This window comes from Bos taurus, chromosome 19 (assembly GCF_002263795.3).
Source record: "Bos taurus isolate L1 Dominette 01449 registration number 42190680 breed Hereford chromosome 19, ARS-UCD2.0, whole genome shotgun sequence".
Classification (NCBI taxonomy): Eukaryota; Metazoa; Chordata; class Mammalia; order Artiodactyla; family Bovidae; genus Bos; species Bos taurus.
In genome coordinates, this window is record NC_037346.1 from 30,582,009 (window position 1) to 30,603,168 (window position 21,160).

The window sequence follows — 21,160 nt, forward strand, 5'->3', positions numbered from 1 at the left end:
ATACCCTGTTTATGAGCAATTTCCTCCTGTTCTTTGCCAAGTGACCTCCAACTATTTCATCATGTAGATTGAAGCTTTCTGTCATTCCAGGCAAGCTGACCCGTCCCTGAACCATATTGGTTATTTGTCTCTGAATATATCATCTCAACCCTGCCCTTGGTTTAATCTTAACGCACATTTCCTTAGCAGAGGCAATATTGCCGCTCATCAGCTAGCAATTACCTACACACCTGTGCCACTTTCTGGATGGCTTGACTTGTTTTCTCATGCACCCATTTAGAACATACACTCTGGGTTCATCATGCACTCCCCATCTTGGGTCTAATCATTTTGTCTGATGGACTCCTGTTCTCAGGTTTGGAATCCACATGACTGACTCAAACACTTTCCCCTGTGTCTGCCAGGCCCCTGCTTATAAAGGAAACTCACCATCTGCAGTTGGGCAGAATCTGTGCATCATACCATCCACTGCTTTACTCTACGTAGCCTCTTAGAAAGCCTGGGATCCTTCCCTGCCTTTGAGTGTGTGATCCATGCTCTTAACTCCTCCATGTCTCTAACCCTTTGTTTCATCGTGGCAGTTATTATTTATTTATTTGGCTGTGGTGGGTCTTCATGGCTTTTCTTTAGTTGTGACAAGCAGGGGCTACTCTCTAGCGGGGCTTCTCATTGCAGGGCTTCTCTTGTTGCAGAATGTCGGCTCTAGGGGGTGTGGGCTTCAGTAGTTGCAGCTTGAAGGCTCTAGAGCACAGCGCTCGTAGTTGTGACACATGGGCTTAGCTGTCCCTGCAGCATGTGAGATCTTTCCAGATCAGGGATTGAACCTGTGTCTCCTGTATTGGCAGGTAGATTCTTTCTTTACCACTGAGCCACCAGGGAAGCCCCATGGCAGTTCTTAACATTGGGCTAGGTTTTAACACCCTGAAAGTCAGATGAGAGATTTTATTTCCCCCATTCTCACTCCAGCCCTTCTCCCAAAATGCATGAACCCACAGGCAAACAAAATTCTCTGTATGATCTTGGGAGTTCTCTAAGCTTCCAAAGCTCATCTGTTGACACTCGATTAAGAATGTGTGCTTTTCTGAGAATCTGAAAAATAAAAGATATATGTATAACTGAATCACTTTGCTGTACACCTGAAACTGACACAACATTGTAAACCAACTACGCTCCAATAGAAAATAAAAATGTTTAATTAAATAAATTAAAAACAAAGAATCTGTGCTTTTCTGACACTTGTGTCTCCTCCACGATTTTCCATCCTTAATAGAGGAGGAGGAGGAAGAGGAAATTCCATCCACTTTCCTTGGCCTCTGTTTTAACATGAACCTGCCACCACTCACTCACACCGCATTCCTTCTTGCCTTCACAGATCAGTCCTTTAACACTCGTTTACTTTTACCCTCCTGTCTCTGTTTTCTCATAATGTCTCTTCATTCTATCTATTTTTGGCCACACCGTGCACAGTGCAAGATCTTGGTTCCCTGAATAGGGGTAGAACCCAAGCCCCCTGCAGTGGGAGCACGAAGTCTTAACCACTGGACTGCCAGGGAGGTCCCTCCTCTCTCTTCTCATCACCTTCTTCCTGAACGAGCCACACTTGCTTATTGGCACCATTGTTTTTGCTTTTGGTTCATCTAAAAGCAATCACGCATTGTTTCCCATCACCCCTATTACGTTCCCCCTAGGGTTGCTGTGAGGATAAACATGAAATCTCAGGTGGGAAAAGGCTTTGAAACACTAAGACTACATTAGCATCATACGGCACTCTGATGACAATGATGATGCTCCTGTTCTTTGAGGCAGCTCAGTTTGCTTTTCCTTTACACCCTTTCCTCGCGTTCTTTCACAGCACAGCGTCCGCCCGGGCCCTCCCCTTTCCACCCTCACAAGGCATCGTCTCTGGTCCTTCTTTCACTTGACTCGTACATGATGTTGCCTGGTCTCCGTCCTCCTTTGTCCAGTTATCTGGCACTGACACGATGAATCCTGACATCTCCATTTATCTACCACCTTGGTCTTCCACTGCCTCCTCTTTCTCTTTCCAATGTGCTGGTCAGAACAACGGGCTCATTTAGATTTTTGTCAGCCTGCTACTAGGGGTGTTCAAAGAAATGGTTTTCAATTCAGTGTCTTTGCAGCTAGATTATCAACACTTTGATTACAGTCTCTTTTTCGCTGCTCCCGACGCCGTTCTCTTTTTCTTAAGCACCAGTTGAAGTTGGCCAGGTTGGAGCATGTCCAGTCTCTACAGAGCAGCTTCAAGATCAGCAGAGTGTTGTTTCTGTGTGGAAAGGCAGTCCTCTCTCTGTTCTTATACTAGGGGAGTGCGGGGCATCTCTTCCATTGGGGGGGCTATGGACGGGAATGGAACAGGGATGTGGGCAGTGTCAGATACAACGGCAGTAATAGAAGGTGTTCTACCAGATGGCAGATCTTGCAGTAGAGAGTGGAGCCAAGTGCTGAGCATAAGAAGTGGGGGGCTCCATTAGAAGTTTATTTATTTATTTTTAAATTCTTAAAAAAAAAAAGCTTTCTTTTTTTTTACATGTATTTATTTATTTACTTTGCCACACAATGCAACATGCAGGATCTTAATTCCCCAACCAGGGATTGAACCCTCAGCTGCTACAGTGGAAGCATGGAGTCTTAACCACTGGACTGCCAGGGAAGTCCCCCTTCACCACCCTTAGGAAGCTTAAAGGCAGAGGGGAGTAGGCAGTGTAGCAACTTCTGGACGTGTGGAAAGATTACCGAACAGTCTCCTGAGATTGAGAAGTGTCAACTTGCCGTGGCCCCAGTTCACCCGGTGTGTTACTTTTCTCTTGTATTAATGCTCAGGTTTGTGCAGGATTGCGTGTGTATGTGTTTAGTCTCTCAGTTCAGTTCAGTCCACTAGTCATGTCCAGCTCTTTGTGACCCCATGGACTGTAGCATGCCAGTCTTCCCTGCCCATCACCAACTCCCGGAGCTTGCTCAAACTAATGTCCATCGAATCAGTGACACCATCCAACCATCTCATCCTCAGTCATCCCCTTCTCCTCCTGCCTTCAATCTTTCCCAGAATCAGGATCTTTTCTAAGAAATCAGTTCTTCACATCAGGTTGCCAGAATATTGGAGCTTCAGCTTCAGCATCAGTCCTTCCAGTGAGTGTACAGGACTGATTTCCTTTAATATTGCCTGGTCTGATCTCCTTGCAGTCCAAGGGACTCTCAGGAGTCTTCTCCAACACCATAGTTCAAAAGCGTCAATTGCTCAGTCGTGTCCAACTCTCTAAAACCTCATGAACTGTAGCCGGCCAGGGTTACGGTTTCACAAAAGTTGGGTGATGCAGATGTAGAATGGACAAGACTTAAGAGTCTTATAAGATCATGGTTCAAATGAAGGGTTATTGGATCCGTATTAAAAATAACAGGGAGGTAAAGAAGAAGGATAGGTTAAACAGAGGAGCCAACACACTGGGTGTTTTATTAATGTGGAATCATATGAGCAGGGAGCAGGGAGTAATAAATTGAACAGTCTGGGGCCTCCCTGGTGGTCCACTGGTTAAGGATCTACCTGCCAGTGCAGGGGACACAGGCTTGATCCCTAGTCTGGGTTTCCACATGCTGAGGAGCAACTACTGAGCAACCACTAAGCAACTACCCTCGTGCCACAACTACTGAGCCCGCATGCCTAGATCCTGTGCTCTGCAACAAGAAAAGCCACCCCAGTGAGAAGCCAGAACACCACCACAAAGACCCAGCACGGCTAAAAGCAAACAAATAAATAAATATTTTAAAATAATTTTTTTAAAAGATTAAACAATCTGACGAGCAGGACATTATCATTGTGAATAAGTATGAAAGAATAATATATGAGACACAGGATCATTCCTAATGATAAAGTCCTTGGTGCAGCCTCTGAAAGTGGGTACCAGAAATGGAATGAAGTTCTTTGAAGACGAGGAAACATGGGGCTGGGTGTCGACCGAGTCATCCACAGTGACAGCAAAGTTCACCAAGTTAATGAGGAAGCAAGAAAAGAGGGAAGATTTTAAACCAAGTTCCAAAGCCTTAATAAAAGTGACTCTCTCTGGGAAGTTGATAGAAGGCATAAAACATACAAGTTAGTAGGTAATATAACCGATGCATGTGCTTTAGAAGAGAAAGGGTTTTTCTACAAGAGTGGAGAAAAAATAGTCTGCAAGTTCTAAGAGAAGGCTAGAAAAATGTTCACCTTCCTCCCAGCCCTGGGGCTGTACGGAGCGAGGGACAGGGACACAGAAGTTGTCATGTCCTCAAAGAGACTGGCGTTCGAGGAAACACAGCTGCCAGGATGGTCAAGGAGGTTTTCAGTGGGACTTGGCTCGTGGTGACCCCACCATAAGGCGCACTGGAAGGAAGATCAGAAAGGGAAAGATGAGGCAAAGGTGAGGAGTGGGGAGGGGAGGGCTGGAAGTCATAGCACACAGTATTCAAAGTAATCTAAACCTAAGCCCTTTTTACCCCTTATCCTTTGTGAATAAAGAAACGAAATAGGCTCTTTTGTGAGCAGAAATGTCACCGAGACTATCTAACAGTCCAGCACCCTTATCCTAGTATTTTCTGTGGAATTCACTGTTTATATTCCCAGCTCTAAAGCTGACATCAAATCCATTGCCAGCTAAGATTTGTAGAGTTTAATAAGGGTGTTTCTTGGGTTCATCTCTGCTGAATCTGTAATAACCATTCCTCAGTACAAAAAGTCATCATATGGCTTTGTCCTATACAGTTTAATAAAATTCCATATTTTTTTTAGTGCTTTAAAGACGCTTCCAATATTGACAGTGTTCTTTAAAATTTCTTGCAGAAATATCAAATTGCATCTTCAGTTTTAGTTCCCCTGAGACTAAATTTAAGTACAGACTTTTATTCTTTTTTTTTTTTTTTAATTTCTCCTCCTCTCTCTCATGTTCCTTACCTTCTGAGAAAAATTGCCCAACAACTCCTTCATGGTATTGCACACTTTTGTGATCCTTTGTCTAAAGAAAACTGTATACTTTCTCTAAACTTTATTGGATTGGTGAATAGCTAGTATTCAGGCAGAATTGGTGTCCTTTAGTAAGGTTATTTCTTTGTGTGAAGTCTTTCTCAGGTTTGCAGAGCAACTCTTTTTCATTGATCTTCATGTTTTTAATTGTGATATAATTGACATAGAATATTGTGTAAGCTTCAGATGTACACCATGTTTTGCAACATGATTATCACCGCAGCATTAGCTAACATCTCTGTCACGTTACATAATTATTATTTATTTTTCCATTGCTTTTTTTAAAATCAGAGGATGATTGCTTTACAATGCTGTGTTGGTTTCTGCCGTACAACAGTGAGAATCAGCCATAAGAATACATGTATCTCCTCCCTCCTGAGCCTCCCTCACCTCCCCCATCCCACCCCTCCAGGTCATCATAGCACTGACATATATATACTACCATGTACAAAATAGATAGCTAGTGGGGAGTTGCTGTATAGCAAGGGAGCTCAGCTTGGTGCAGAGCAACTCTTGAGCATTCGCCTTGCGCCAGTGACATGGTTGTGACATGTGTGTTCACGTGGCTGTTCCCTTACACCAATCCTAACACTGAGATGCACAACATTCACACCCACACAGCCAGGTTCTTCCTTGGCATGCCTCTCTTCACTCTAATTCACGCAAGATGACAACAGTAAATGTTCTATGTGGTGGGAATAACAAGGAGGAGGTTCCTATGGAGTAAAGTACAGGAAGCTAAAACCACCTGAGTCCTGCCCCTTGGGGCCACACCTCCCAGTAGGTGTCCAGGGAAAATACACATTATTATTAATATATATCAGGGGATCAAGCAAGCTAGACCCAGCCATACCCACACACTTGCAACTCTCTGAGCCTTTTCACTCTACGACAGTGGCCCAATGCCTGGTCTTGGAGTGGAGGCTGCACAAAATGGAGGGGCATGTCTGTCCACTCTTGGGGGTGTTAACTGAAAAAAAAATAGTACAATGTGAGAGTTGTGAGTTGAGTTTCATTTGGGGCACAGTGAGGCCTAGAGCCTGGGACACAGCCTCGCAGAGAGCTCTGAGGAGCTGCTCCAAAGAGGTGAGGGAAGGAGGTCGGTGTCTTATATGGTTTTAGTGAAGGCTGTACATGCAGCCGAGCACACGGTTGGCCAAGGCTGGATGCTGGTCACGAGGAGTGATGTCTCCATTAATGATTTCAGTGCTTTTCCAGATATGAGGAGATTCAAGAATTCGGGCTCATAAAATCTCCTGAAAATATCTAACTATGTGAACGTCTGTTCTGCCAGTTTTTCCCAGAGCACAGAGCATACCATTCCTGATCTCCACCCTGAACTCCTTTCAGGGAGTTTGGAAGGTCAGGAGCTACAGTGGCCTTGTAGAAGCAGATGGCAACTGCCAGTATTTAGTTGGCAGGGATTCAGTGAAGAGCGCGGGGAGAGGTTGCTTTGTCTCGACAAGCGTGCTGCTTTTTATTTGGGAACAAAAAGTTGGAAGACGTAGCAACCCCACCCTGGGAAGGAAAAGGGTCTGTGCATGAGGTTGGGGTGTATGGCTCCTGGCCGCTGGCGATGGGGGTGCTGTGTAGGGGTGAACACTCAGTGACATGAGAGGTGCTAATGACCACTCCATGCTCCTTTCAGGCAAAAAACTCGGATATACCTTCAACAACCGGAACTTCCACAACGTGTCTTTGGGGCAAGGACAGGAGGTTGTGGCTGAGGCTGTGCTGGACCTGGCTGCCAAGAAAGGCCACTGGGTTATTTTGCAGGTACGCCCACTCTGCGCTGATGGGGCCCATTCTTGACCCATCCCTGTGTGGACCTCCGGGGCCACCCTTCCTTCCACACCCTCCTCCCCTGACTTCCTAATCTTCTCAGGATGCTGGCTTTCAGCTGGACTTTTCCAGCTGCTGATCTTTTCCCATGCCTTCCTTTTCTGTTCCGCCTTTCCTCTGGGTCACATGGTCCATGTTCTCCATCACATTCATGACTAGAATGCCACATGTGCAACCAGAACTCAGCCTCTTCATTGAGAGCTCATGTTGGCATCTAGAGTCTGGAACACCTACTGTTGAGGTTCACTAAACATAGGAAGTAAAGGCTGCCCTTCTTCTGTCATGGCCTGTCCTCATTCCTGTTCTTGCAACTTGCATGGATGCTGAGGCTGTGGCAGAGTGAGCGGCAGACCTTCTCTCCTCCTGTAGCACCCTGTAGCCACCTCTGTGAGCGCATCCACGGCTCTGTAGGAACAGTCCACCATATATATGCCTGTGTCCTCCACTGCATTTTTTTAGGGAAAGAGACATCCCCATCTACCTTTGGCACCCAGCACACTACTTCCCTCAGATGCTGGCTCAGATGGTAAAGAATCTGCTTGCAATGCAGGAGACCCAAGTTCAGTCCCTGGGTCGGGAAGATCCCCTGGAGGAGGGCATGGTAACCCACTCCAGTATTCTTGCCTGGAGACTTCCAGGGACATAGGAGCCTGGCGGGCTACAGTCCATGGGGTCGCAAAGAGTCAGACACGACTGAGAGACTAATACTTTCCCTCCTTTCACACTACCGTGAACACAGTAGACACTCAACCAGAGCCTGTTGGGTAAAAGAATCAGTGAAGAAAGCAACGGAGGAAAGAATCAAATGGAAAAGCCAGTCCCTCCCCTCCCATCTGACTTTGATTACCCAGAACTTCCTCTCTCCTGATGACTCAGTGAACACTTCATGCTGTTGGGTCCTTATTATCCCACTGTTTGTTTGAGCCTAGCAGCAGAAGGACCTGTTGTTCCCTAGGACTCCTTTTCCAGAAACAGGGGGACCTTAAGGAGGAAAGAGAATGACAGCAGGGTCTCTGCCTCCTCCCACTGGATCAGCTCAGTGATGGGAGGGTGTGACCTCCCCAGCTGTCTCAGGCTCATCTGTCAAAGCGACCCCGTTCTGGCCACTGGGTTTTGGTAAAGAATCCATCTTTACCTGCAATGCAGGAGACCCAGGTTTGATCCCTGGGTCAGGAAGACTCACTGGAGGAGGGCATGACAACCCACTCCAGTATTCTTGCCTGGAGAATCCCCATGGACAGAGAAGCCTGGCAGGCTACAGTCCATGGGGTCACAAAGAGTCGGACACAACTGAGCGACTAACTTTTTCACTTCACTTCACCCTGGGCACTAACACCTTCAGGAACCCAGCCCCCTCCAGAGACAACAAGCCGTACCTATCTGCTACCCTGGACTGTCACATCTTGTCCCGATGTGGTTTCTGAGAGATCTCCAAGATCAAACTCAGAAGCTGGGATTCCTGATGCAACGGCAGAGTTTCTCACTGGGGAGTGGCGGTGCTGCCCGGCTCACAGAGCCCCGACTCTCTAGTCAGCCACCAACCTCTCTGCTCCGATAGAGTGATGACAATGAAATTCTTTCCTCTAATAAATTTTCATCTTAGCATCCACTCCTAACTCCTGCATAGCATTTCACAGTATACAAAGCCCTCTCAAATCCATTACCTTTGGTTATTTGCAGCAACTCTGGGAAATAAGTATGGCATGTATTACCGTTATTTCTCTTTTCATAGAAGAGAAAGTAGACCAGATGGCTGTGGCCTCAGCACTGTGTCCTGTGCTGACCTGTGTATTTAAGGTTCTGCAAGCAGCCTTCCTCAAATATTTATCAGGGAGCTTTTATCTGTCCATCATAATGAAACATATTGCAATGAAGCAAAGTGACTATCCTTGCTAGAGTGAAAAGTGCATGCTGCAAGGTGGTGCTAAGAAATTAATGTCGTTTCACATAGACAGACTGACAGATAGGAATCTCAGGGAGGAGGAGACAGGCTCAAAGACTGGAGGGGCTTGGGCATAGACGAGGAACCTTCCCTCTATGAGATCTGCAATGTCCCAGTGTGTTTTAGGAAGATAAGTTTGACAACAATTAGCAGAATGATTTGGAGAGGGAGGAGGAGGAAGGAGAGCTAGCTAGAAGTTTAAATGAATGCTTTTCAAGCCTGAACATGCAGACAAATCACTGGAAGATCTTATTAAAATGCACAAATTCAGTAAGTCTGAGTCAGCATTTCTAACTGGCTTCCACGTAATGGTAACATCACTGGTCCACGGGCCCCACATTTGAGTGTCAGAGGTTCAAAAAAATCCGGGTGTCAGGCTGTGGGGATCTGAAGTTGGAGGGTAATCATGCATGAGGCACTTCAAGTGTGACCCCCCAGACCGGGAGCAGCAGCATCACCTAAGGACTTGTTAGAAGTGTAAGCACTCAGGCCCCTCCATGGATCAGCCACTCTGAGGTGGGGCCCAAGGACCTTTGTTTCAACAAGTCATCCAAACAAGGGGATTCCGAAGCCTCAAGGTCAAGCTTGAGATCCTTAGGACATGGAAGGATAGTTTGAATGGCAGGAAAAAGGGGTCCTCATTACTGAGAACCCCAAGAGTCTTGCTAGGATGTGATTTGTTTGAAGCAAAGGCCAGGTACCGCCCTCCACCCTGATCCTCCTTCCTGATCACCATTTAAGCAGAGGTTTGCATGGGGCGGGGGGCTCCTTCCTTCCCACCAGAATATCCACCTGGTGGCCAAGTGGCTTGGCGCCCTGGAGAAGAAGCTGGAGGAGCATAGTGAGAACAGCCACGCAGAGTTCAGGGTCTTCATGAGCGCGGAGCCCGCACCCTCCCCTGGGAGCCACATCATCCCCCAAGGCCTCCTGGAAAATGCCATCAAGATCACCAGCGAGCCACCCACGGGCATGCACGCCAACCTGCACAAGGCCCTGGACAACTTCACTCAGGTAGGGCCCTGGAGGGAGGGGAGCAGGACACCTCGCCTCGCAAAGAGCAGACCCCCCACCCCCACCCCGGGCAGGAGGAAAACACACTCTCTTGCAGGAGTCAGTGGCAGGGCATGCCCTGCTCGCCTGCCCTGAGGGTCCTGAGCAGAGACAGGGAAGGGGCGGCAGCTGCTTCAGTGGTATAGCTCCTAATTATTAAGATAATAGAACTATGCCTCGGTAGGTTTAGTATCATCTTGTCAGCCTCCCCAGGGGCCCTTGTCTTTGGGCTTACACCATGCAAGCTCAACATCCAGTCTTAGTTATCGAGCAGTTGGGAAGTATATCTCAAGAGATGCTGGCTTGTCCTGGTTCTGCTGTGGAAGGATACACAACAGTTGACATTTGGGACTTTACCAGCCTCTGCAGTAGGTCATTTGGAGGAACAGGGACAGATTCAGGAGTCTCTTCATTGCTCACAAGAGTGTCAGTTGCTCCATTCTGCATTTGCAAATGCTTGGAAACAGTGGCCCGCTTAATACCCTCTAGGATTTGCTTTGTTCCTCCAGAGCCTTATTTTCACTGTTTATGGGACAAATCACAGAACTGGGGTCTTTTCATTCCCTCTTCCCTGACCACTGTGCTGTTTGGAGATGATCATTTCATTCTGACTTTCATTTGAGCGAACCCGCTGTCAACTAGCTTCACAAGTGTGGCTTCTCATCTTTGTGCTTAAAGGCATTTTTTCAGCAGGACTCGATTTTCCACGTGTGTCAGAGGTAACAAAGGAAGCTCCTTACACGTCCGCAGAGAATAGCTCTGTCCAAAAAATCATTATTATAATAAGTTCCTGTTTGCACAAGGCAGTGACTTTGTTTCCTGTACCATCTCTGACCTTTCACATCCATATCTTCATGGCAAGCGTGTGCCCAATCAAGGGACCAGAGAGAGAAACTGTGTCACGGGTTCACTGGGGAAAAAATCAGACCTACCAGCAGCTTAATCTCTGCGGTCTCCTCTGCTTCCCTTCATTGCTGTAAGCAAAGTCTAAGGTCCACCTCCTAGAAGAAATGCCAGGACTGACTGAACCCAATCTAGTTGTGTGAGCTTTGTAAGTGCCTCTCGGGCTCTAGCAGCAGCATCTTGCTCCTTCCTAACAGAGGAGCTCACTCAGAGGACACATTTCCTTCCAAAGAATCCAGGGTTCGCGTCCTAACAGCCGTTCACAATGCAAGTTTCTCCCTCCCCACTCATCCCCATGCCCATTAACATCTAAGAACAGTTCCACCGACTTCCTCTGGATTCTCTCTTGCTTTTCTTCCATCTTCCCATCTTTCATCCTCTCTTCATGAGTCAGACCATTTCCCCTGCCTTCTGCGCTGCAGCCAGGCCCCTCGGGGGTCTTGCATCTGCAGCCACGTGTCTGTTAGGATGTAAAGGGCAGGGCACCCCTCTGTGTCTTGTGGCTCCAATTCCCACCGCCCTCTGCTTCAGCAGTTCCCGCAGCAGATGAGCCGTGGGGTCGTCAGTCACACAGGCAGTAATTACACCTACTGAGACTCCATGATGGTCAAGGAAACATGACAGGAAGGAGGGGAGTCAGAGATGATGCTGTGGGTGTCCCCACCCACATCCCAGTGCTGAGTGCTGTCAACAGGACAAATGTAACACTTCTGTGGCCCCCTACCCTTTTCTCTGTTGGCTACACTTGGGAACGTCATTAGCATGTCCGTGTGTGCAAACTGCAACTGTAAACAAGCTCTGTTATAGGCTGAATCTAAACTAAAGCCCAGCCCCTTGGCAAGGTCCTCTCAAACCTGACTCCATGCCTGTCTGCAGCGCAACCCACTGTCCTGCTGCCACCCAAGTCTCCGCACCCCCGCGCTGCCTGCCTCGCGTCACAGCTGCTCTGCTCTGACGCTGGGCATCATCTCCTTCCAGGACACCCTGGAGATGTGTTCCCGGGAGACGGAGTTTAAGAGCATCCTCTTTGCGCTTTGTTACTTTCACGCTGTGGTGGCAGAAAGACGGAAGTTTGGGCCCCAGGGGTGGAATCGCTCCTACCCCTTCAACACCGGGGACCTCACCATCTCTGTGAACGTACTCTACAACTTCCTGGAGGCCAACCCCAAGGTACGGCAGGTCGGGAGGGCGCCTCTGAGAAAGATGATGGGGCATCAGCATGGGGAGATGGGGTGTGCTCACTGGCGCAGGTCTACAGCCCCCCAGGGGGCATGAGGAAGTGCAGGTTTACTGCAGGGTCAACCCCAAGAGCAGCGTGAGGCCGAGGAGGAAGTACCATGAAGGGAGAGGGGTGTGGTGAGAGTAGTGAGAAAGCTCAGGAAACCAAACTATTAACAGTGACTCACACTTGGTGTCAGTCAGTCCCATGGGTGTCTGTCCCAGCCCCCTTGTGTACTCCCAGCATTGCTGGGGGTGGTGATTGGCAGAAAGAGACCCACTCTCATATGCTACAAGCTCCCAATTTAATTCACCAAAGACAGAGACCTTCTTGTGGTGGTGCACACAGTTCCTCGCATAAGCACCGTCTTAAGCATGGTCTTGCTGAAGTTGAAGAAGCCAAATGCTTCCTTCTTCCTTCACCTCGCCTCCTTTGTCCCGCCTGATGGCTCCATTTTATGAGACACTGACACCGATGATCCACGCTCTTCAGTTTAGGGAAGACCAAACAGCCTCTGCAAGGCCTCTCCCTCTTTCTCTGGGGACAGTGAATCAGGCCCAGAAGCAATGCCCTGGCTCTGGCTCCAGGGTCCTGGGAAGTCCACCACAGAACACACCATCCCTTCACCTGCCTCGAGGACCCAGGCTTCCAAGTGGCTTTCCTGCCTAACGCTAACATTCATGAACTCGTGTGCTGTATTTCACTCACTCTGAACTGTCCAAGGAGACGATTAATCAATAAGCTAACTAACGGCAGCGAATGAGAAAAGTACCCACGTCTTTGCTCTCCTCTACTTGAGCTTGGCAGGTTTAAAGGACCCGTAGGTAGAGCCTGACTTCACTGCCACAGTTAATGACTGTGAACGAGGGCAGGCGTGTGTGCAAGAGTGCCTGTGTCTTACCTCTTCTCACCCTTTGATCTAACTCTTCCCTCGTTTAATGAGCTCCCAGAGGTGCTCGCTCCCAGAGGTGCTCGACCTTGCTGGGTACCAGGGAAACACGGATGAATAAGACACTGCTCCTGGGACTTCCCTGGTGGTCCGGTGGTTAAGACTCCATGCTTCCAATGCAGGGGGGTACGGGTTCAATCCTTGGTCAGGGAACTAAGATCCCACGTGCAGTGCAGTTCAGTCAAAAGATTTTTTTTAAAAAGACGTTGCTCCTAATCTCCAGACCCACCACATCCTGTGGCTCACATCTGGTCGGCCTGAGGCCAGCGTGCAGGGCTTCCTCCCTTCCTGTCTCAGGTCCCCTACGATGACCTGCGGTACCTCTTCGGTGAGATCATGTACGGGGGCCACATCACCGATGACTGGGACCGGAGACTCTGCAGAACCTACCTGGAGGAGTTCATCAAACCAGAGATGCTACAGGGAGAGCTGGCCCTGGCCCCAGGGTTCCCACTGCCCGGCAACATGGACTACAATGCCTACCACCAGGTAGGGACCTGGGTCTCCCTTCTGTGCAGCCCAGGAGGACTGGAGACGCCTGGGCAGGGCCAGGGGAGGACGGCTGAAAAAGACGAGCTCACACGCAGCGTGGCTCTCAGCCTGCTCAATTTGAGGGCTCCTAGAGGACTTCTAGCCTCCAATTAATGACAAAATTGAACTTTCAGAGATCTTTTTATTCTTGCCGTTCGGTTCAATAATTCTATTTGTTGCTCTTTTCTACAAACAACATCTCGGGCATTTACTTGATTGTTTTCATTCAGGATATTGACAAAACCATTAGGAGCAAAAATTCAGGTAAGAACTTAGGCAACTTTAAGTTTCTATTCGTGGTTCAGAATACCTTCAGAGGGACATGGTCTTGTGGAGCAGACCACTCACCCTCCTGTTCTCAGAGGCACGTACACACACACCGAGAGAACATTCTTGGTGAGAATGGAGCTTTTGCATACTGTCACTGGAGGTTTTCATTTTACTGCAGTTCAGTTCAGCTGCTCAGTTGTGTCCGACTCTTTGCGATTCCCATGGACTGCAGCACGCCAGGCTTCTCTGTCCAACACCAACTCTTGGAGATCGAGTCGGTGATGCCATCCAACCATCTCATACCCTGTCATCCCCTTCTCCTCCTGCCTTCAATCTTCCCCAGCGTCAGGTCATTTTACTTTTACTTCAGTTATTTTTAAGGTGTGCATCTTTGCCTATTTAGCCCACCATGAAAATGTATTAAAAGGCAATTAGAACAAACAAAAAAAAAACTCGTTTGTTGCTTGACTTTTAAGATTCCTAAAAGAACTCTTGAATAACAAACTTAAGGGAAACAGTGGTCATAGGAACATTAACTACAAGCTTTACGCATATTTTTAATTTCTAAAGTTTAAGAATATGTCATAAAAGTCACTCAATCCAGAAAACTAAGTCTATAAGAAGAAATTAAAAACAATAAGACTAAAAAAAAAAAAAAAAAAAAAAACTCTTGAAAGTAAATCAAGGGAATTTTAAAAATAAACACGTTGAAAGCTTTAGCCAAGAAAGTTGTGCAAGAGCATCCCCTACTGTCGGTCGATGGAACAACTTGACCAGAGGCTGGAGAAGGTGTTGGAGGATATGGTGGTTTGCAGGCTTCCCTCTCTATAATCTGTCAGCTAATAGACGGTTATAGGGCACCTACCAAGAGTCCAGGAGCATGTACCGGGTGCTGGAAGAAATGCGAAAATAAACACGCGGATTTGCCTTTAAGTAATGAGCCATCTGTCACTTAGACTCTGCTCTGTTGCTGTTGCATGCTCAGTTACGTCTGACTCTTGCGACCCCATGGACCACAGCCCACCAGGCTCCTCTGTCCATGGGATTTCCCAGGCAAGAATACTGGAGTGGATTGCCATGTCCTTTGATCCCGACCCAGGGATCACACCCGAGTCTCCTGGATTGCAGGCAGATTCTTTACCAACCACTGAGCCACCTAGGAAGTACCACTTTGCTCTAGATGGGCCCTGCTCTGACCCACTGACTGCCCTGCGGAGGACGGGTCAGGTGAGAGCGGGGAGATACGTCTGGCTGGTTTTCAAGTGAGCTTGCCCTTGACTTTCAGTACATCGATGCCCAGCTGCCCCCAGAGTCGCCCTACCTCTACGGCCTCCACCCGAACGCTGAGATTGGCTTCCTGACCCAAACATCGGAGAAGCTCTTTCGCACAGTGCTGGAGCTGCAGCCCCGGGACAGCCAGGCTGGAGAAGGAGCAGGGGCTGTGAGAGAAGAAAAGGTATGTGGAAGGCTTGCCCTAGATATTCTGGGGGCCTAGTACTGCCCAGGGCGGCGCTTCTCCCGTGGGCCTCGATGGGATGCACGGTGCAGACCGCAGGGTGCACATCTTCCGCTTCCATGAATGGTCCAGCATTCCTCTCCTAGGGCCCCGCCCCGTCAGGTGACCTGGTGGGCCCTCAAGTTACCTAACAGGAGGTACCCACTTTCGGTGTGTCGGTGCTTTGCCCATCCACCCCAAAAAAGTGAAAGTCGTGTCCAACTCTTTGTGACCCCATGGACTGTAGCCCTCCAGGCTCCTCTGTCCAGGGGATTCTCCAGGCAAGAATACTGGAGTGGGTTGCCATTTGCTTCTCCAGGGGATCTTCCCAACCCAGGGATCAAACCTCAGTCTCCTGCATTGCAGGCAGATTCTGTACCAACTGAAGCACTAACCCCAAGGCAGATTTTATTCCCATTTGTCAACCCAAGTGAAGAAAAGGCAGGGCCGAACAGCTGTGGTTTGGGGACCTTGAAAAGGACCTCGTGGTTCCTTGGCAAACTAAGCAATGATGGGTGGGGAGCTGTTCTTAAACACCCCACCCTCACTCGGCCAACTAGATGCTGGTGAACTCACTCGTGTTTCAGATGAAAATGTGGTCTCTCTGTATGAATGACAGTCCCAGAGCCTCCTAACATACAAGTAAGTGCTGCTAAGCACAGCACTTTCTGAAACTAAAGGAAGATGGAGGAGAATTCTTGGGCAGAAGAGCAGAGGAGAGTGTGGAGTGGGTTTAAGGTGACCAGAGGCAACCTGGGAGCTCTGTCCCTGATGAGGGCTGAGCAGAGGGCAGGAAAGGAAGAAGCTAAAGTGAAACTTGCCTGTGATGCTTCTCAGGACGAGGCAGCTCAGTTTCCAAAGTTCGCATCTCCTTCACCCCGCCTCCCCTCTGCAGTCCTGCCTGGTTTCCCTTAGTTAGAGATTCTCTGGTACTTGGAAGATTATGGATTAAGAAACCCGGAGCTATCAAACATTTTGGCTCCAAAGACTGATTTCAGGAAAACAAACTGACTGATAGTAAAGGAGCTGGATGTTTGTTTAAAGGTATAGAGTGATGTCATTAAAATGACTCAAACGTTAATACGCCTCGGAATGAGCTGGGGAGCTTCGGATAGGTTCTCAGGTCTAGGGTGACGCCCAGGAATGTGCAGCCTTGCAATGGTGATGCTGGTGAACCTACTTGGAGAAAGCTGCTCTAAATCCCGCAACTCAGCCTGTTTGACCTTTTGATGCATAGGGTATAACTCGAGAAGCAAAGGAAGATAGGAAAGCTTATGTGGCTCAAAACTCAAACCACCCACCTAGTATCAAAAATGTTCTTAGCTTCACCACAAGAAAGAGTAGCCTCCACTCACTGCAACTGGGGAAAGCCTGAATGCAGGAACACAAAAAGACCCAGCACAGCCAAAATATAAATAAATAACATCAATTAATTAATTTTTAAAAGTTCCTAGCTTTTTTAAAAATAAAAAGACTGAAACTATATAGAGTTGGACTGTGAAGAAGGCTGAGCGCCGAAGAATTGATGCTTTTGAACTGTGGTGTTGGAGAAGACTCTTGAGAGTCCCTTGGACTGCAAGGAGATCCAACCAGTCCATTCTGAAGGAGATCAGCCCTGGGATTTCTTTGGAAGGAATGATGCTAAAGCTGAAACTCCAGTACTTTGGCCACCTCATGCGAAGAGTTGACTCATTGGAAAAGACTCTGATGCTGGGAGGGATTGGGGGCAAGAGGAGATGGGGACGACAGAGGGTGAGATGGCTGGATGGCATCACTGACTCGATGGACGTGAGTCTTGGTGAACTCCGGGAGTTGGTGATGGACAGAGAGGCCTGGCGTGCTGCGATTCATGGGGTAGCAAAGAGTCGGACACGACTGAGCGACTGATCTGATCTGATCTGATATAAGTAATAGGCTTAGGGTTCTTCGGGCAGCGTTCAAATAAGTTTCTAGTTCTTGTCATTTCCTTATCTCCTCCTTCTAACCACTTCAAGAAACGGTGTGTGTGTGTGTGTGTATGTGACAGAGATGAATGAACTATGATCACTTGCCAAACTAGAAGAACCCTTTTGCAACACAGCTATCAGGAAGTGTGCAGATTTTTACTAATACACAGAGTTCTAATCTATGGAAGGAAAAGGAGAGAGAAGAGAGAAAGGGGGAAAAGGACACAAAAGAAATTCACGTGATAATACAAATGGCCAATAAAAATAATAAAATATTCTCAACATCACTTGTAACTAAATGAAGTTCAGTGAAATACGTTTCACACGATGGTAAAAAAGTTTTTTTCCGTATTAGGAGATCCAGTGGTGACAGTAAGAGGACAGGCACGCTTGTGTCTGTTATACAGGTTTACATTACAAAACAATTTGACAACAGCCACTGAAGTTCTAAATGTTCATGTGTGTTTCTCATAGTTCTATTCCTTGGATTTCAACGAGTGGAAACACTCAAAAGGGCACAGATTTTATGATAGGTATCTTTATCGCAGAGTTGTTTATAGTAGTAGAAATGATAAACAAGTAAACCAAATATCCATCAGCAGAGAAATGACTCAATAAATTATTTTGGCACATGCCAAAACAGTGAAACAATATATACTATTAAAAAAAAAAAAAACAAGGAAAATCCATATGTACTAACAAGGGAACGTATTCAAGATCTATTCCTAGGTGAAAAAAGCAAGCTGAGGGACTTTCCTGATGTCCAGGGGTTAAAATTCTGATCTTCCACTGCAGGGGGGCTGGGATTGATCCCTAGTAGGGAAACTAACAGCCTGTAGGCCATGAAGAGCAGTCAAAAGAAAACAAAAACAACAGGCTGAAAAAGCTATGTGTGTTATGATTCCACTAGTGATTGATAGAGAAAGAAGTGGAGAGGGGGGAGAGGAAGGGATAGAGGAAAGAAGTGAGGCAGGAAGGAAGGTGTGACGGACATGCAAAAAAGGAGATGGGTGGGTGGATGGTGGATGATGGATGGGTGGACGGACAGACGGACGGACGGATGGGGGTGATAGGTAGATAGAGTTATATGCATTGAAGAACACCTGCAGAAATTATAAACAGATAATTCACAGTGGGTTTTCTTTCCCCCTTTCAGGGAAGAGGCAAATTTGGTGGAGAATTTTGCTTTTAGTATCAGATTAAATATTTAGATTAAATATGTAGCGTTTAGATTTTCACGATAAGCATTTGTTATCAGAGGCGTTTGCTTGCAGAAATGAGGTAGACCACACCCCTGGGCACCCCCTGCTCCCATCTGAAGGGTGCGCTTTATGTCTGTGGATCCGCTCCCTCCTCAGGCTGGCTCTCCAAATCCTCCACCACCTGATCAGTGACAGAGAGAACTCTGTGTCCCCACCTTCACTGTGTTTTGAAACAGTTAACTCCAGATTGTCCTTTCCTTTCTTTGTGAGTAATGTCCAAACGGCAGCTCGCTGATACAGGGCTGTTTCTCCCAATTCAGCTCCGCAGACAGAGGTGTGATGTAGTTTTAGCCATTTGTCTTCTGGTCCAGCGGCAGCTTCCAGGTACCATTAAAATTCCATCCCAGTTTTCGCTGTGACAGCACCAGAGACCCATCTGTGACACGGCAATGAGTTTTTAACTTTCTTTTTTCTAACATCAGCTCTTTTCCTAGAGAACGCGTTGTATGTTAACAACACAAGGCACAGTGAATATTACCCCAGGAGTTGGTGGGGGAGAAAGACACTGTGGTAATTTTTGTAGATGGGAAAATGGAGGCCTAAATGACTTGCTTAAATTCACACGGGTAATACACAACAGCACTCGTTAACTCAATCAGGGTTCTTTGCTTGTGAAGAACAGAGACCAATTTGGCTGAAACAGGCAAGAAATAGCTCGTATCGAAGGAATCCACCCAAGAAAGAACAGAAACCACAGTGACTCCGGGTCCCTCAGGGAAGAATGGTGGACCATCCTTTCAGAGAGCTTCCCTCCACTTTCTGCACCTGAATCCTAGCTTGAGGTTCAATTCTCACACTCCTGGAAAACATCATCTGATTGGTCCACTTGAGTCATGGGAGGGCTGGGCATGGACCATGCACCCAAACAGCGGGGAAAAGGTAATTTCACCAAAGGAGACGCGGCCCTGTTACAAGAAGAGGGGGATGAGATGAAGGAGCCAGAACGGAGTCCACCACACACGTCCACCCGCTCGCCTGACTCTGGGCTGGCACTGGCTCCCTGGCCCCTTCTCTTTACCCCCCAGTGCCCCCCTCTCTGCCCCTGCCACCCACACGTTCTATTAAACCTGCACTTTCTCATTTTTCTTTGTCTGCTGACAGAGCTCCTAAATGGCAGACTCAGCCTCCCAGTGTGTGTGTGAGTCGCTCTATCATGTCTGACTCTTTGGTGACCCCATGGACTTGTAGCCCATTAGGCTCCTCTGTCCATGGGATTCTCCAGGCGAGAACCCTGGAGTGGGTTGCCACATCCTCCTTCAAGGGAGAAGCTGGAGCCTCGTCCTAACCATGTATTTCCCCTTCTGGGACAGGTCAAGGCGGTCCTGGAGGAAATACTGGAGCGGGTGACAGATGAGTTTAACCTCCCAGAGCTGATGGCCAGGGCGGAGGAGCGCACCCCCTACGTGGCCGTGATGCTCCAGGAGTGCGAGCGGATGAACGTGCTCACCAGACAGATGCAGCGCTCCTTGCGGGAGCTGGACCTTGGACTAAAGGTGGGTGAAGCCAGGCTGGGGACGGGGCTCTGGGGAGCTGGAGCACAGCAGTCACAGCAGCCTCACCACCCAGGAAGGTGCCCCTCCTAGAAACGGAGTGTGGCCCTTCCACAGGGGTGGGTGAGACAGGCTCCGGAGCCGGAAACTGGGCAGGTGGACTGAGCTGTGACTGGCAAGCTGCCCAGAGCCCACACGCTCTGAGCTCCAGGCAGAAGAGAAATCGACACCCAGTGTCTTCTGCTGACGTGGCTGGCATTGCTTTCCCAGGAGGTAGAAGTGTGTGTGCTGCTGCATCGAAACACAGGGTCCAGACACCCCGGACCACCTCCCCGCTCTACTGCATCCTCAGCGTGTGACTTCAGAGTGACTTAAGCCTCACCCCGTCCCAGTTCCTTTACCTGTAAAACAGGGCGAGTGGTCCTGCCTCGGGGGGCTTTGGGAAGGACTCAATAAATCTATTTGCATGGGTTTCCCAGTGGGTCAGTGGTAAGGAATCTACCTGCCAATGCAGGAGATGCGGATTCCATCCCTGGGTAGGCAGATCCCCTGGAGGAGGGCATGGCAACCCAGTCCAGTATTCTCGCCTGGAGAATGCCCATGGACAGAGGAGCCTGGCGGGCTATAGTCCATGGAGTTGGTTGCAAAGAGTCAAACACGACGGAGTGACTAAATGATAACAACGTAGAATGTTGTAGAACAATGCCTTCATGTGGCAAGCACCCAGAAGTGTAAGTACACACAAATGAGTTCCATTCCAAGAGCGCATTAAAAGTCCACTTGGCTCAGAAACCCAACAAAGTTAGCCTAGGTACCCAACTAACACAAACGGCTATATAGCACTGTACTGTAATAGGTTTATAATACTTTTCACACCAATAATGCATAAAAACAAACACAAAAAACAAAACAATCTTACATCACAATACCTTGAAAAGTACAGTTGTCCAGCACAACAGCTGGCACACAGGGCTGGTATCAAGTGAACAGGCAGGAAAAGTTACTGATGAAGGAGGGAGAGGAGGAAGGAGATGGTAGAGCTGAAGGGTTGTCAGCAATAGGCGACGGAGGGCAAGCTGTAATGTCACTCATGCCTGACGTGATAGATGCCTGACACTGGCATCTTTGAAAGTTCACAATTTGAAGGTTCGTATGTAGGGGACTTACTGTATTATTACTGCCCCATCAGGGGAGGTCCTTCATTGGAAGGACTGATGCTGAAGCTGAAGCCCAAATACTTTGGCCACCTG

The 21,160-nt window shown here is 48.1% G+C and overlaps 1 protein-coding gene across 8 annotated transcripts in view; it reads left to right on the forward strand.

The window, feature by feature from the left end:
* Positions 1–21,160, forward strand: part of DNAH9 (dynein axonemal heavy chain 9) — a 290,463-nt gene that overhangs the window by 253,416 nt on the left and 15,887 nt on the right. For all 8 annotated transcript variants that reach the window (XR_009491586.1, XR_009491587.1, XM_024980551.2 and 5 more), the window contains 6 exon segments: positions 6,660–6,787; positions 9,579–9,806; positions 11,727–11,918; positions 13,214–13,405; positions 15,003–15,173; positions 19,731–19,913. Coding sequence is in view for 6 of the 8 variants with exons in the window: in XM_024980551.2 (XP_024836319.1) it covers positions 6,660–6,787; positions 9,579–9,806; positions 11,727–11,918; positions 13,214–13,405; positions 15,003–15,173; positions 19,731–19,913 (1,094 nt within the window). In the remaining 2 variants the exon portion in view is untranslated.